Source organism: Pristiophorus japonicus, chromosome 5 (genome assembly GCF_044704955.1).
Source record: "Pristiophorus japonicus isolate sPriJap1 chromosome 5, sPriJap1.hap1, whole genome shotgun sequence".
NCBI lineage: Eukaryota > Metazoa > Chordata > Chondrichthyes > Pristiophoridae > Pristiophorus > Pristiophorus japonicus.
The window spans coordinates 215709435-215722051 of NC_091981.1; the positions used below are offsets into that span (position 1 = coordinate 215709435).

Here is a 12617-nt window from a genome sequence, read left to right on the forward strand (position 1 = left end):
TTTAATTTTGCACCTAAAAAGTGATCCTGAAGTTTAAGTGTTCTTCAGAGTGTAAGATTTTTCACAATGAAACTGTTTTGTAACTTTTGTAACTTTACAACATATAAGTGATCTCAGGGTTTTCAAGTGATCTTAGTGTAAATATGCTCTCACATTCTGTAAATTATTTAATTTTGCATCTAAAAAGTGATCTTGAAGTGTAAGTGATCTTAGAGTGTCAAATTTTTCACATAAAAAGTGTTTTGTAACTTTACAAGTTTATAAGTGATCTTAAAGTTTTTAAAGTGATCTTCAAGAGTCATATTAAAAAGTATAGTTTGATACAACAAATATTTTATTAGAGTGACTTTAACTTTTCAATAAAATATTTTTTCATTAAAACTGTTTCATGTTCCATTAACACAACACAACGTAGGAACAATTGCAAAGAATTAACATGTCCATATGCAAAAGTGGTCGCAGAGCCCTCAGGCATCAGTAGTTGAAGTGTTCACGGATGAGCTGCTGGCGCAAGGCTCGAGCAATCGTTAAAGGGGCACGATGGACGGCCCTCCTCCGACCTCGTGCTTCGGCATCAGGCACTTGCATGCTTTCCTGGTTGTCGTTATCATCCACATCCTGGTCTTCCGTAATACTATCATGCACTGGACCCTCACGTCGGTTTTCTGGTTCCACTACCAGCTCCTGCTGCCTCATGATGACTAAGTTATGAAGCATGCAGCACACAACAGTGAAATGACCGACAATCTGAGGAGAGTATAGCAAGTGTCCTCCGGAATGGTCCAGGCATCGGAATCGCTGTTTCAATATGCCAATGGTCCTCTCAATGATGCTGCGCGTCGCAATGTGCGCCATGTTGTATTGACGGTCAGCTTCTGTCCATGTCACGCGTAGGGGCGTCATGAGCCAGGTGGTCAGGCCATACCCTTTGTCTCCCAGTAGCCAGCTCTGCCCTTCTGGCTGCTGCTCAAACATGTCAGAAAGAATGCATCGTGGGTGCTGCCAGGGTATCTCGCATCGACTGACATGATGCGCTGCTTGTCGTCACACACAAGCTGCACATTGATAGAGTGGAAACCTTTCCTATTTCGGTACTGCTCAGATTCCTCAACAGGTGCTCACAAGGCTATGTGGGTACAATCAATGCAGCCCTGTATCTTTGGGAAGCCGGCAATCCTGAAGAAGCCCACAGCCCTCTCATGGATCGCTTGTGCGGTCATTGGGAAATTGATGAAGTCATTCCTTCGCGCATACAGTGCAGCCGTGACCTGGTAAACGCAGGCATGTATTGCACGTTGAGAGATGGCACACACATCTCCAGTTGTAGCCTGAAACGATCCCGAGGCATAGAAAGAAAGTGCAGCTGTTACCTTCACTTCATCAGACAAGGCAGTTGGCGTTCTGCTTCTGGCCTGCAAATCTGCTCTCACCATATCACAGATATCAGTGACAACTTCTCTGCGAAAACGCAGCCTTTTCACACAATCAGCCTCGCTCATGTCCAGGTACGAGCGCCTGGTTCGATATTGTTGACGTGGGTAAGGTCCCCTGCCCATCAAACTAGGGCTATGACGTTCCTGGTGCGGTGAGCTCTAATTAATTCTCTCCTATGCAGTGAATTGATGGTGAACCATTGCATAATACGTGGTGTTGACAATGCAGCATCCATTCTGCTAATTTAAGTATAAAACTGTCTATGTGGCTGCCTCTCCCTGTCCAAATGGCCTCAGTCCCCCTCACAGCTCGAAGGCTGCTGCTGTATCTTCGGCTGCCGTCGAGCCACTGACGCCGCCCCTAAAGCGTGGCCGAATGGCCTCAAGAACCTTAATGAGCTGCGTGTGTCCTGTGTTGATTCTTCGGCTGTCGGCCAGCCACTGACGCCGCTGCTATCTCATGGCCGAATGGCCTCACGTCGGTCCACTGCTGATTCTTCAGCTGCCGGCCAGCCACTAACGCCGCTGATATCTCATGGCCGAATGGCCTGGACTCCGTCCGGTGTTGCTCCTTCGCGGCCAGCCACGAAGAGAATGAAGGCCTGCCTCAAGCACTGCAGCTCAGCTCGATGGCTGCTTGCTGCCGCTGCTGTCGAGACACTGATGCCACACCCCTGCCTGTCTCCAACATGAAAGGCCTGCCTGAAGCACAGCAGCTTGAAGGCTGCTGCTATTTCACACAGGTAGGAACACGGTTTATTTAATCTTTTCTTTGCTTATAAATTTTTATTCAGGTTGGATTTATTTGTATAATATTTGTATAAGTATAACTAAGGATTGATTGTAGAATTTAATGACTTCCCTCCCCCCCCACCTCGTTCCCTATGCCTAATTTGTAACCTACGCCTGATTTCCTAAAGTGTAGACAAGGTTTTTTCGAGCGTACAAAAATCTTCACTTACTCCATTCTAAGTTAGTTTGGAGTAAGTTTTCACTGCCGAAACTTTGAAAACAGGCGTAAGTGGCCGGACATGTCATCTTTTGAAAAAAAAATTCTGTTCCAAAGTGAAACTGTTCTAACTGACTAGAACTGGAGCAAACTAAATGCAGAGAATTCCGATTTCTAAGATACTCCATTCTACACCAGTTGCTCCTAAAAATCAGGAGCAACTGAGGCCGAAACTTGGGGCCTAGATGCTAACCAATGAACTGCCCAGCAGGCTAAATGAAAACGCTTCAGTCATTCGTATCCTTTTCTGTGATAAGTCGTTCTTGACATTGTCTATCCAATGCTTCCTTAGCTTCTTGTTCCACGTACCTCTCTCTGTATGCAGGGCCATGAAAGGAATTCGTGCTATTTCCATTCTTTAAATGTGCCCAAACCATTGCCGTCCTCTTTCTTGGATCTTCTGTACAAGTGATGTTCTTATTATATCATTCTTGATCTTTTGCAACTTGTACACTCCTAGTATTCCTCTTAACCAACTTATCTCTGCTGTTAGCATATGTTGCTCGTCAACTTTTCTGATGTTCCAACACTCAGATCCATGTAATAATGTGCAGATAGTGATTGCTTCATAACTTCTACCTTCTTTTTGTTAATGAATAATCCAAATGTTCTACTCTCCACGTACATCTTAGTTAGTTTCTGCACATTTGTTTAAGGTGTTGCCATAAGGTCAATGTCATCACCACATCTGATATTGTTTCAAATCTTGCCACATTAGGAGACCCTTCCAATATCATCTTTTAGTGCAAGATTCATTACTGCTTCCAGTATTAGATTAAATAAATCAAATGACAGCGAGCATCTATGTCTAAGCCCAACTCCTAATACAAACCATTCTGTAGTTTCCTATCCACTCTAACAGCACTCAGGGATAGGTTATAGATGTTTTCTTTTGTTACCACCATCAGATTGCAAAATGGAAGTACATTCAACAACAACTTTCATTTATACAGCTATAGTCAGGTCCAACACAAGAGATTAGTGTGCAAAATTAAGGCACATGGTATTGGGAATAATGTATTGATGTGGATTGAGAACTGGTTGGCAGACAGGAAGCAGAGAGTCGGAATAAACAGGTCCTTTTCAGAATAGCAGGCAGTGAACTAGTGGGGTGCCGCAGGGTTCAGTGCTGGGACCCCAGCTATTTACAACACACATTAATGATTTAGACGAAGGAACTGAATGTAATATCTCCAAGTTTGCAGATGCCATTAAACTGAGTGGCAGTGCGAGCTGCAAGGAGGATGCTAGGAGGCTGCAAGGGGACCTGGACAGGTTAGGTGAATGGGCAAATGCATGGCAGATGCAGTATAACGTGGATAAGTGTGAGCTTATCCACTTTGGTGGCAAAAACAGGAAGGCAGATTATCTGAATGGTGACAGATTAGTAAAAGGGGAGGTGCAACGAGATCTGGGTGTACATCAGTCATTGAAGGTAGACATGCAGGTACAGCAGGCAGTAAAGAAAGCAAATGGCATGCTGGTCTTCATAGCGAGGGGATTTGAGTACAGGAGCAGGGAGGTCTTACTGCAGTTGTACAGGGCCTTGGTGAGACCACACCTTGAGTATTGTGTGCAGTTTTGGTCTCCTAATCTGAGGAAGGACATTTTTGCTATTGAGGGAGCGCAGCAAAGATTCACCAGACTGATTCCCGGGATGGCAGGACTGGTATATGAAGAAAGACTGGATCGACTAGGCTTATATTCACTGGAATTTAGAAGAATGAGAGGAGATCGCATAGAAACATATAAAATTCTGACAGGATTGGACAGGTTAGATGCAGGAAGAATGTTCCCAATGTTGGGGAAGTCCAGAACCAGGGGTCACAGTCTAAGGATAAGGGGTAGGCCATTTAGGACCGAGATGAGGAGAAACTTCTTCACTCAGAATTGTGAATCTGTGGAATTCTCTACCACAGGAAGTTGTTGAGGCCAGTTCGTTAGATATATTCAAAAGGGAGTTAGATGTGGCCCTTATGGCTAAAGGGATCAAAGGGTATGGAGAGAAAGTAGGAATGGGGTACTGAAGTTGCATGATCAGCCATGATCACATTGAATGGTGATGCAGGCTCGAAGGGCCGAATGGCCTACTCCTGCACCTATTTTCTATGTTTCAATAGTGCTTTTAACATAGGAAAACGTGCCTAGTTGAAAACACTGTTTGTGTATAACTCACAGGAGTGATGCCAAGTGCAATCAGGCTAACCTGAAATCAACGTCATGGAGGACCACCTATTGTGAGCGTGCAGGGGATTGGTCCTGGCAACATTCAACTCCAAAGAAAACCAAGATCATCAGCCTTAACCATAGCTTGTAATATATCCACTGGTACACTAACCCTGGCCTGGTTAAGGCCATGCAGAACTGTTTTGACTCTTAAAAGAACACAGTGCCCAATGGCACACAGCAACTTGAGACTCATGCTCCAGGGATTTGGGTTTGGTGTCCAGAGAGGTGCACTTCACCTAATGGAATACTGTAGAGTCTGTAAACAGGGTAATATTTAAGGCTTCTACTGGTAATTAGAGTGCATCTCCCCCCAAACTGCCACACACACATCCCAGAGGTAGGCTGGCAGGTCGAACTCTGAAAAAATGTTGGTTTGTTGGTCATTTGAAGCAAGACCTCTAATCCAGACCTGGTTGTCTCCAGAGATGACACCTCTAAAGCTTGGGAAACTCTCATATTAAAGCCTTCCACATTTTTTTTAAAGTTTTATTTGTACAGTGCTTTTAACACAACAAAATGCCCTACAGCACTTCAGAGACATAATCAATAAAACATGGATGCCAAGCCAAAGAAGGAGAGATTGAAAAGCGTGACCGGGCGTGGGGGTAAGTTTCTAGGTAATCATCCACTGGAAAGTTCTCATAACACTTTCCCTGTCATCCTCTGCTGCACTCAGGAAGTCATGTTTCCATTTGGGAGTTGGACAATTAGAATGCAGGTGAGCCTTTCAGTGGCTACTGTACCACTCCTTCATTAGTGAGTTAAGAGCTGAGAACATTGAAGAAATCCAGGCCTGAAAACATTTTAGTTAGCACCTACTCAGTAAGCGGGATGGTTGAGTGCACGAGTGATCTTTTGAGGAACCTATACATGTTGCAGTGGTGAGGGCGAAAGGGTACTGTGTCTTCCTACAATCCCAAGTCCAGGAAAATTTCTTGAAATGAAAACTCCCAACTGATGGGGACCCTAGATAGGTGACTGAGAAAGTGGAGGACTTTAGGAAGGAGTGTGGGGTCTCGCCTCCCTATACCTGTGCTTTCCTCTGAGGTGTGACTGTACTCAGTGAAGAGTTATGAATGCAGCCTTCCGAGCCGGCCAGTTTCCACTGTATTTTCCGGTGTCACGGATAAAGGGACATCACAGATGCATTCCCAAACCATGATAGACCGCTCCTAAAAAATGCTTCCCCTGACCCCAACAACTTCGTCAATTAAGATATTTCAAATCAACTTGTGTAGAACATTTGTTACCTGATAGGTGGTTTCAGTGATAGCTTCCAGCAATTTTTCTAAAGCTGCTTGCAGACGGGCTCCCACATTTAGTACAAGCTCTTCAGTCTCAGGATCCAGTTCTCCACCACTGAAGATGCTCTGTGTGAAACGATGAGACAGCTCCAGTCCTTCATCTGTTCCTCCTGACCAAATACTAGTATCATCACCTCCTATGTCACTACCATGATAGGAATCTGACTGCTCTTCTGAGGATTAAGTAAAAGGTCATGAGAGTCTAGATTTGTCCATTGAACAGACTACTACTTCACAGCAATATTTATGAAATTGTTCAGACTTTTAGTTCAAAACATATTTTAGCAATGTAAGTTTTTGTGTTACGCTAACTTTTGATAAATTTTCTAAAAGAACTTATATTTATTTGTGGATTACCCAATTATTTTATTAAACTATACAGACAGCACGTTATAAATTTTTTTTTTTTTTTTAAATACACAGATTAGCCAGCATCGGTAATTAGAAAAGACAGGTCATGACATTTTGGACGTGAACCTTTCAGCAGACTGAAGTCGAAGAGAAAAACAGACATTTTAGTAAGTTTGGGAAAAATAGAGAAAAAGGGAAGAGGATCAACAGATACACCACAAGAGGGTTAATCGTATAATCTTACAGCACAGGAGGCCATTGGGTCTATTGTTCTTGTGCCGGTTGTTTGAAAGAGCTATCCAATTAATTCCACTCCTTTGCTCTTCCCCCATACCCCTGCAAGGGTTTTAAACCCCATTTGTGAATACACTAAATATTTTACACAATTTGAGAGGAATAAAAAGCAGTGGTCTTCAGGAACAAAAACTATTATTCTATACAGGTTACATTGTAATCAATTTCAGAACTCCCCATTTGATAAGGTTCCACACAAGAGATAATCAAAATTGAATGCACATCGAATTGGAGGTAGCCTTGTGACATATGTTGGTAATTGATTGGGAGGTAAGAGACAGAGAGTAGGGACAAATGGAGCATTCTCGGATTGGTGACATGTGGTATTCGCCAAAGGTCTGTACTGGGGCCTCAGCTTTTCACCACATATATTCATGACAGTTGAAAGAATAGAGCTGTCTATCCAAATATGCAGATGATACTAAATTAGGAGGCATAATAAGTTGTGTAGATGGGAGCAGCAAGTTACAAAGGGACATGGACAGATAGGTGAGTGAGCAACTACAGCAGATGGAGGGATCAAAGAAAGACAAATCAGAATATTTTCTTAAAGGTGAGAAACTAGGAATTGTGGAAGAGCAACGAGATTTAGATGTCCATTTACACAAATCATTAAAATCACAGGTACAAAAAAGGTTGGCAAGTTGGCCTTTATCTCAAAGGGGTTGGAATTCAAAAGTGAGAAGTGATGTTTCAATTGTACAGAGGCTTGATCAGACCCGATCTGGAGTACTATCTTCAGTTATGGACACCTATATTGACCTTGGCAGTAGCAGATTCATGAAAAGTATATCTGGGCTTAAAGGGTTAAATTATGAGGACAGGTTGCATAAAGTTGGTCTGTAGTCCACTGAGTTTCAAAAATTGAAGGACAATCTAATCTAGGTGTTTAAAATAATAAAGGGATTTGATTGGGTAGATACAACAGGGCATAATCTTAAAATTAGAGCAAGAACATTTAGTAGTGAATTCAGGAAACACTATTTCCACACAAGAGGCAGTGGAAATCTGGAACGCGCTCCTCCAAAAGGGTGTGGATGCTGAATCAATTGACATTTTCAAGACTGAACTCGATAGATTTTTGTTAGGTGAAAATAGCAAGGGATTATGGAGAAAAGGCAGGTAAATGGAGTTGAGGTACAGATCAGCCATGATCTTATTAAATGGCCGAACAAGCTCAAGGGGCTGAATGACCTACTCCTGTTCCTATGTTGCTCATTATAACACTCTGAAAACGTTTTACTTTTGCAATAAGATGTACTAAAATATTTTTTCTAAGTATTTACAAATAATTGTTAACTACAAGACTGAACTAGTGTATGGATTAAAAACAAGCTTACTCTTGCAAGCAATATCCAATTATAAATCGCTATGCATCAGATGGATTACATTGATAAATGAGGTAGGCAGGCTACAAATTAAAGGCCAATTCTGAGATGGAGGAAGAAAGAATGTGCCATCTGATACTCTGTTGTCGCTGTATGAGTTACCAGCAATCCAGAATTTCCATTACATACAATGAATAATTTTATGCAGTCACCTCTTTATGGAAGTATAAGGTATACACCCATCTGGGAATTGTACAAGTACTTCTAGCTATAGTAATGAACCTAGATTACCATAATAGCCAAGTATCCACTTTTGCATTGTGCTAAGCTTCAGTTAAGTTTAGTATGTCCAGCCTAAAGATTCCGCAGGCATCAGACATAAATGTTTCTTTTCCATGGCATTTGCAGGTACGTTGCACTAACTCAGTTATATAAATCTAAGATTTTTTTTTGAAGTGAAATAACATTGTATCTTACAAGCAATTATAAATTGTACAAAATTTAAATAAGGGTAACTATTTACATACAAAATAAAAACACAAAATGCTGGTAATACTCAGCAGGTCAGGCAGCAGCTGTGGAGAGAGAAACAGAGTTAAGGTTTCAGGTCGATGACCTCTCGTCAGAACTTCAAAAGGTTAGAGATGTAACAAGTTTTAAGCAAGTACAGAGGCAGGGCGGGGGGGGGGGGGGGGGGGGAAAGAGGAAGAACGAACAAAAGGGAACATAAGAACATAAGAAATAGGAACAGGAGTAGGCCATACGGCCCCTCGAGCCTGCTCTGCCATTCAATAAGATCGTGGCTGATCTGATCATGGACTCAGCTCCACCTCCCTGCCCGCTCCCCATAACCCCTTATCGTTTAAGAAACTGTCTATTTCTGTCTTAAATTTATTCAATGTCCCAGATCTGTGATAGGGTGGAAGGCAGCAGATATTAAATGACAAAAGAGATGATAGTGCAAGGTAAAAGGAGATGACAATAGGACAAGTAAAGAAACAAAAGATGGTCTAGAGGAGGTGTAAATGGGAATAGCAAAATAATTACCAACAGCTGCAGTCCGAAAAAATTGGGGCAAAGATTATGGTCTGAAATTGTGGAACAAAATGTTGAGTCTGGAAAGCTGTCAAGTGCCAAATCGAAAGATGAGGTGCTGTTCCTCTAGCTTATGTTGAACTTCATTGGAACAGTGTAGGAGGCCAAGGACAGAAAGGTCAGAGTGGGAGTGGTTGAGAGAATTAAAATGACAGACGAACAGAAACTTTGGGTCACACTTGCGGACTGAGCGGAGGTGCTCCGCAAAGCAGTCACCCAATCTACGCTTGGTTTCCCCAATGTAGAGACGACCACATCGTGAGCAGCGAATACAGTATTTTAAATTGAAAGAAGTACAAGTAAATCGCTGTTTCACCTGGAAGGAGTGTTTAGGGCCCTGGACGGTGGGAAGGGAGGAGGTAAAAGGGCAGGTGGTTGCATCTCCTCTGCTTACACAAGGTGCCGCTATGGGAAGGGGAGGGGGTGATAGAGGAGTGGACCCAGGGTGTCACAGAGGGAATGGTCTCTTCAGAATGCTAAAAGGGGAAGGGAGGGGAAGATGTGTTTGGTGGTGGGATCACACTGGAGGTGGAGGATGATCCATTGAATGTGGAGGTTGGTGAGGTGGAAAGTGAGGACAAGGGGAAACCCTATTGTGGTTCTGGGAGGGAGGGGAAAGGGGCGAGAGCAGAAGTGTGGGCAATGGAACGGACACAGTTGAAGGCCCTGTCAACCATGGTGGAGGGGATTCCTCGTTTGAGGAAAAAGGAAGACATATTGGAAGCACTGGTATGGAAGGTGGCATCCTCGGAACAAATGTGATGGAAAAGGCTAACTGGGAGAATGGAAGAAACCTTACAGGAAGCAGGGTGGGAGGAAGTGCAGTCAAGATAGCTGCGGGAGTCGGTGGATTTATCTCATTAAGCATTTTACAACTTTCTGGACTCAACATTGAGTTTAACAATATCAGATCATAACCTCTGCCCCTATTTTTTCCAGAGTGCAGCTGTTGCTGATGATTCTGTTATTCCCATTTACACCTCCTTTAAACACATCTTTTGTTTCTTTACTTGTCCTATTACGATTTCCTTTCACCTTGCACCATCATCACTTTTGTTATTTAATCTCTCCTGCCTTCCACCCTATCACAGACCTTACCCTTTGTTCTTTCTTCCCCCTCCCCCTTTCCCTGCCTCTGTACTCGCTTAAAACCTGTTACATCTTTAACATTTTCCAGTTCTGACAAAAGGTAATTGACCTGAAACGTTAACTGTTTCTCTCTCCACAGATGCTGCCTGACCAGTTGAGTATTTCCAGCATTTTTATTTTCTATTTCAGATTTCCAGCATCCACAGTATTTTGCTTTTGTATTACTACTTACATTACAGATATTTAGGTAAAAACAGTCCCCAAAACCATATAACTGAAAGAACAATGAAAGATTCACATTGATATAGTGCTATTCATGACCTCAGGACGTCCCAAAGCGCTTTACAGGCAATGATGTACTCTTGAAGTGTAGTCACTGTTGTAATGTAGAAAACGTGGCAGCCAATTTGCACACAGCAAGGTACTATAAACAGCAACGTGATAAATGACCAGATAATCTGTTTTAGTGATGTCGATTGAGGAATAAATATTGGTCAGGCCACATCATATTGATTACTATCAAACCAATAGGTGCCGCTATACTACTTAACTAAAGGGAGGCCAGACTCTGAAAACATTTTCCTGAATGACCGAGAACCTGAACCATTCTGTAGGGAGTTAGGATCTGATGACTTTAGTTGATTTCTCTACCTGATGCATCATTCTCTTCCATTTTTCAGCATCTCTCCTTTATACACTTCCTTCATTTTTCCTCTCCTCCTTCTCCTGCACCCCCCGCACAAAAATCTCACACCTGCAGCTATACTTCTTTGACATTAACTCTGATACAATGTTGTAAGTTGATAACTGCTTCTAAGAACAGAACAATTTGCAGTTATATCATCATCGGCAGTCCCTTGAAGCGAGGATGACTTGCTTCCACGCCAAAAAGGGATGAGTTCACAGGTGTTTCAATTAAGGACCTAATATTCCCGATCCCGAACTGCAGCTTGGAGGGCGGAAGATGCCTGTGCGTGGATTTTTTTTTAACGTGTGGTGACCGTTGCACGCCAGCTACCACACGGACTTGACAGAGCTAGGTCTTGGTCCAGTGGCAAGGATTACCACTAGGTCTGCTTCACGGACCTAGCGCGCACACATATAGCAGTAAGGGCTGGCCCGCGTTGCCCCGAGCCCTTGCCTTTTTTGGGCCCCAGACTCACGCCTCTCTTGATATAGCACCTGATCAACTCAATCTTCTCAAATTACTTCACACACTGATTTATTTCCAGTTATATAGCTACATAAAGCAGCGTTTTTGAATTAATAACTAGTTCATCTGGGGATATTTCAGTAATATTATTTGAACAATGAATGTTGGCCAGAACACTCGGAGATCTCCATGTTCATTTGTGAATAATGCCATGTATCTTCAACATCCATCTGAACACATTTCATCCAAAGGACACTGTCTGTGACAAGGTAACATTCCTTCAATGCTGCTTTGGAATGTTAGCCTAAATTAAGTGCTCAACTCCTGGAGTGGGGTTTCAGTGCACAACAACTGACTCAAATGCAGGAGTGCTAACTGGCTTTGCCATATATTTCTACTGAACCACCAGTTTTTCCAAATTGTTTTAAAGCAGGCTGCTGGCCATTGGTGGTTTCGAAATAATCAGACGGGCAGCTTAACAGATCCAGTAAACTGAAAATCGTATTCAATCTCCACTAAACAGGAAAACTTACTAAATAAGTCTTTCCATGCTTCCTTGCACATCAGGGATTATTCACTGCTTACCACATTAAGCAGGAAACTAACATCTTGACAACAATAGGGAGGTGAAAAAAGGAATAGGAGTGTGAACTTCATGGAAAGATACTGAAGAATGTGGAGAGACCCAGGGATGAAAGACATAGAAAGCATGGAGTGTAGAATGTAGGATGCTGCCAGTGATCAAAAACTATAGTTATGAGGAAAGATTTTGAGATACTGGGACTATTTCCATTGGAGCTTAAAAGTTTAAGAAGATACCTAATAGAAGTTTTTCAAATTATGAAGGGTGTGTAGGACAAGATTATTCCCTCTGCTTGGGGATTCAATGATGAGATATTATCAATGTAAGTCAGAGAATGAGATGATGATTGTTGGAGCACTGAATGCTTTGACATGGAGTAGTTGATGCAGAGACAACTGCATCTTTTAAGGGAACGTTGGATAAACTTTGAAGCAGTGGAATACACTTTTAAAAATCCATTACCCAGTACACTTTGTTTTCTGTCCTTTAACTCACTTCCTATCTCGGTTTCCTTTTTTGCATAAGTTAATTAAATTGCTGTTAGCGGAGATTTAGTAAACACTACTCACCACCTTGGACATGATGGTTAACCAGTTGTGACATGATGGTGGGTATTCCTGGTGTGATGCTATGGATTTGTACATTTCAAGAGAGGAGGATCTTGAAGGTATAGATTACATAAGAATTAGGAACAGGAGTAGGCCATCTAGCCCCTCGAGCCTGCTCCGCCATTCAATAAGATCATAGCT

At 42.5% G+C, this 12617-nt stretch overlaps 1 protein-coding gene across 1 annotated transcript in view; it reads right to left on the reverse strand.

Moving 5' to 3' along the window:
* akap9 (A kinase (PRKA) anchor protein 9) overlaps positions 1-12617 on the reverse strand; it is a 353045-nt gene that overhangs the window by 168452 nt on the left and 171976 nt on the right. Inside the window, exon 23 of the mRNA XM_070880224.1 lies at positions 5922-6148. Within this exon, the coding sequence (XP_070736325.1) occupies positions 5922-6148 (227 nt within the window). The remainder of the gene's footprint in view (positions 1-5921; positions 6149-12617) is intronic.